Source organism: Perca flavescens, chromosome 5 (assembly GCF_004354835.1).
Source record: "Perca flavescens isolate YP-PL-M2 chromosome 5, PFLA_1.0, whole genome shotgun sequence".
Classification (NCBI taxonomy): Eukaryota; Metazoa; Chordata; class Actinopteri; order Perciformes; family Percidae; genus Perca; species Perca flavescens.
In genome coordinates, this window is record NC_041335.1 from 39,192,657 (window position 1) to 39,197,656 (window position 5,000).

General features: G+C 39.9%; 1 protein-coding gene across 1 annotated transcript in view; it reads left to right on the plus strand.

The window, feature by feature from the left end:
• carnmt1 (carnosine N-methyltransferase 1) overlaps nucleotides 1-5,000 on the plus strand; it is a 19,748-nt gene that overhangs the window by 7,641 nt on the left and 7,107 nt on the right. The window contains exons 4-5 of the mRNA XM_028578209.1: nucleotides 2,621-2,761; nucleotides 4,901-5,000. The exon at nucleotides 4,901-5,000 is cut by the window's right edge and continues 79 nt beyond it. Of these exons, the coding sequence (XP_028434010.1) occupies nucleotides 2,621-2,761; nucleotides 4,901-5,000 (241 nt within the window). The remainder of the gene's footprint in view (nucleotides 1-2,620; nucleotides 2,762-4,900) is intronic.

Genomic DNA, 5,000 nt, shown 5'->3' on the forward strand with positions numbered 1-5,000 from the left:
TGCACCGATCCGATACCACGTAATAAAGCCCTAAAGAAAATCTACGTTAAAGTAGTTTATTTATGTTCTTTTTCCGTTATCACTGACTGTCAAACTGGAGAATAAAAGAAAGTTCTGGGGCATTCATTGATTGTGTTTGTTCATGTTTTACAAAGAGTTTAACCTGAACCAGACAGACAACAGAATTTATATCACATCCATACAGAGATAGTAGTATACAGCTGTTAAAACATAATGAAATATATGACACTCTGGTATCGGATCGGTACTCGGTATCGGCCGATACGCAAGTTCAGGTATCGGAATCGGTATCGGGAAGCAAAAAAGTGGTATCGGGCCATCTCTAGTTTCTGTGTGTGTGAAAGTCTGTCTGATGGTATCGGGCCATCTCTAGATGAGACTAGAGCTGGGAGATTTGTTTCCCTAAAAAAAAAAATCTGCGATTTAAAACAATAACTGCGAGCTGTAAATATATTTTAAAAATATATATTTATTGTATTTAATTAAAGTGCATCAACATAACCAAAATTGCAAAGGCAAACCCTTTCTGTAAGTGAAAAGTCACTCGATTTTTAAATCAAATCGATTTTTTCCCGGCCCTAGATGAGACTAGATATCGTCTTAGATTTTGGATATCGTGATATGACATAAGTGTCTTTTCCTGGTTTTAAAGGCTGCATTATAGTAAAGTGATGTCATTGTCCGAACTTATCAGACTGTTGTAATTGTTCTATTATTCGCCTTTACCCACTTAGTCATTATATCCACATTACTGATGATTATTTATCAAAAATCTAAGTGTGAAGATATTTTGTATGTATGTATGTATGTATGTATGTATATATATATATATATATATATATATATATATATATATATATATATATATATATATATATATATATATATATATATATATATATATATATATATATATATATATATATATATAAAACCTGTTGATTATTTATTCATTTGATTTTGCAACTGTTCACTGAAATAGTCGGTTTCTATGAAACTAAATGTGACATGTCATATTTGTCTTTGACTTTGACTGAACATTTGCTCTCACTTTGTGGAAAAACATATCGGGATATATATCGTATATCGATTATCAGCCAAAATATATTGGGTTATGGCTTTTGGTCCATATCGCCCAGCCCTAACACAAACACTGGCATGCTGAGACTAGGGCTGCACGATGTGTGAGGAAAATAGGCCCTAACGTTGTTAAATATTGCGGTAACGATGTCAGTGGCTTCCCTCGCTTTGTGGAAGACTTAGGTGCGCGAGTTTTGGCGGGAGTTTAGAAGTCCTGCCTCAAGAAAATGTAAGGTTTTGTCATTTAAAAGAAATGCAATTTCTCCGTACAATTTGGCGTCAGTTTGTGGTAGTTTTTGTAAAGTCTTTTAGTTCCATTCATTCAGCTCAGGTGCTGCACCTAAACCTTATGATGGTGGGAAAACACTGACATAGTTTAATGTCTGTCTGTCTGTAACTGTCTGTGTCTAACTGTGTGTGTGTGTGTGTGTCTGTGTGTGTGTCTGTGTGTGTGTCTGTGTGTGTGTCTGTGTGTGTCTGCTGTGTGTGTCTGTGTCTGCCTGTGTGTGTGTGTCTGCCTGTGTGTGTGTGTGTGTGTGTGTGTGTGTCTCTATGTATGTATGTGTGTCTGCCTGTGTGTGTGTGTGTGTGTCTGCCTGTGTGTCTGTGTCTGCCTGTGTGTGTGTGTGTGTGTGTGTGTGTCTGCCTGTGTGTGTGTGTGTGTCTGCCTGTGTGTGTCTGCCTGTGTGTCTGCCTGTGTGTGTGTGTGTGTGTCTGTGTGTGTGTCTGTGTCTGCCTGTGTGTGTGTGTGTGTGTGTCTGCCTGTGTGTGTGTGTCTGCCTGTGTGTGTCTGTGTCTGCCTGTGTGTGTGTGTGTGTGTGTCTGCCTGTGTGTGTCTGCCTGTGTGTGTGTGTGTGTCTGCCTGCCTGTGTGTGTGTGTGTCTGCCTGTGTGTGTGTGTGTGTGTGTGTCTGCCTGTGTGTGTGTGTGTGTGTGTGTGTGTGTGTGTGTGTGTGTGTGTCTGCCTGTGTGTGTGTGTGTGTGTGTGTGTGTGTCTGTGTCTGCCTGTGTGTCTGCCTGTGTGTGTGTGTGTCTGCCTGTGTGTGTCTGCCTGTGTGTGTCTGCCTGTGTGTGTGTGTCTGTGTCTGTGTCTGTGTCTGCCTGTGTGTGTGTGTGTGTGTGTGTCTGCCTGTGTGTGTGTGTCTGCCTGTGTGTGCGTGTGTGTGTGTGTGTGTCTGCCTGTGTGTGTGTGTGTCTGTGTCTGCCTGTGTGTGTGTGTGTGTGTGTGTGTGTGTGTGTGTGTGTGTGTGTGTGTGTGTCTGCCTGTGTGTGTGTGTGTGTGTGTGTGTGTCTCGCTTTGTGTCGCAGCCTTTGACGATGTGTTTATTGCGCCGGTTGATATCGCGATGACGATACCAAACTGATTTACATATTTTGCAGCCCTAGCTGAGACATGAAGTGGTCTGTAATCGATAGAAGCATGTGCCATGCTATCAGAACATCTTGTAATAACTCTGATGATGTGACTTACTCCATGTTGTCCATGTGATATGTGCATTTTGTACACTTTATTATGTCAGTGATGTGTCTAAGGTGAGCGTGCTGATTCCGGGTGCCGGGCTCGGCCGCCTCGCCTGGGAGATAGCCCGGCTGGGCTACATCTGCCAGGGCAACGAGTGGAGCTTCTTCATGCTCTTCTCTTCCAACTTTGTTCTCAACAGGTACAGCGCACACTCGCACTAAATCTGTAATCTTGTCATTTGTTTTTCTGGACGATACCCAGCCCTAGTGATACCAAATTAAAAACACATATTGTGTTTGTTTGGCAGCAGAGTTCAAAGTTAGCATCATCATGTACCAGCCACGAATGCTGGTTAAATATGCAAGTGGCTGTTACAGTACAGGCCAAAAGTTTGGACACACCTTCTCATTCAATGCGTTTCCTTTTTATTTTCATGACTATTTACATTGTAGATTCTCACTGAAGGCATCAAAACTATGAATGAACACATATGGAATTATGTACTTAACAAAAAAGTGTGAAATAACTGAAAACATGTCTTATATTTTAGATTCTTCAAAGTAGCCACCCTTTGCTTTTTTTATTAATAAGGGAAATAATCCCACTAATTAACCCTGACAAGGCACACCTGTGAAGGTAAAACCATTTCAGGTGACTACCTCATGAAGCTCATTGAGAGAACACCAAGGGTTTGCAGAGTTATCAAAAAAAGCAAAGGGTGGCTACTTTGAAGAATCTAAAATATAAGACATGTTTTCAGTTATTTCACACTTTTTTGTTAAGTACATAATTCCATATGTGTTCATTCATAGTTTTGATGCCTTCAGTGAGAATCTACGATGTAAATAGTCATGAAAATAAAAATGAAACACAGTGAATGAGAAGGTGTGTCCAAACTTTTGGCCTCTACTGTAGATTTCCGTCACTCCACAGCCAATAAGACGATGCCGCAGCGTGACATAGTAAACGCCACGCACCAGAAAGGTGTGTGACGCAGCGCTGCTGCTGGCCTGGTCTGTTGATTTACTGCTCTCAAGCAGCAGTATACTTCACGTTAAACGTCAGGGCTGCTCGATTATGGAAAAAAATATAATCACGACTATTTCCGTCAATATTGAAATCGCGATAATTTAATGCGATTACTCGTTGACTTCTGAAAAGATGTTGGTTATTAAACTTAAAAAAAAAACAGTGGAAAAAGTTAAATAAATAAACAGTAAAACAAACAACAACATACAACTGTAATTTGCCTTAATACTTTTATATTTTAATACTTTTCCTATTTAAACTTTAGTTTTTCAGAACACAAGAGAATATCTGAGTTTACTTGCAAAAAGGAATGAGCTAAATAATTGTTTTTCTCGATTATTCTGTTTTTGTGATCTTTGGGAGTCGAAATCATAATCACGATTATATTTTGATTAATTGCACAGCCCTATTAAACATAAATATATTCTGATCTGATTACAACAAAGACAACGTCGGCAGTATTGACGGCAGAATAGGCTCCAGAATATTTCCTTCTGTAGTGACAGGTGCAATATCTTTTTAATTGACATTTATATATCTGCATTTATGTCAAAACCTCGAGACTTTCAAACATCAAAATGTCATTTATTAATATTTATTTGTGTCAAAATGTATTCTATTTTGCCTGGAAGTGCTTCCAATAGGCGTCGGTCGTATTTCTAGCATGCACAGATTTTCAGCACCGCTAGACCACGTGTGTCAAACTGGAGGCCCACGGGCCAAATCCGGCCCCTTGCACATTATGATCCGGCCCGCATATTAATTTAGGTTCACAATACATTCTGGCCCAAATACTTTTTGCTTTATCTGAAGTTTTTGTCACTTTTGCCAATGCTTTTTTCAGCATTTTAGCCACTTTTTCAGACGTTTTTTTTTCTCGATATTTATGTGTCTCTTTTTTCTTCGATGGCTTAATATGGAGGTTGGTTGCCTCCAGTCTGAGTGGATCATTGACCCAACACAGTGGCCACATAGTGTCCACATTGCGGAAATACATGTCTGATTGAGGCTACATTTACATTTCTACGTTTTTAAAATGAATATTAAGTTACATTTTTTTGGGCCTTTTATGTCGACCAAACTGTAAGTGAGAAGACTATATGAGACATGCAATAATACAGATGTTTGACCTTGTTTGATTAAATAAAGCATGGCAGTAAAATGTACATGTCTGGCCACCTGATGTGATTCTTTTAGAAGAAGAAGTTAGCTTTGAACCCTGTTCGACAGTACATTTCTGACCCTATCTTCTGTGAACACCCGGTCCGTCTGCCTGTCCCTGTTAATGAATGTGGACTGCTCCATTCAGGTGTGAGAAGGTGAACTCTCTGACCCTGTACCCCTGGATCCACCAGTTTAGCAACAACAAGAAATCCTCCGACCAAACCCGGCCAATCATCTTCCCCGAC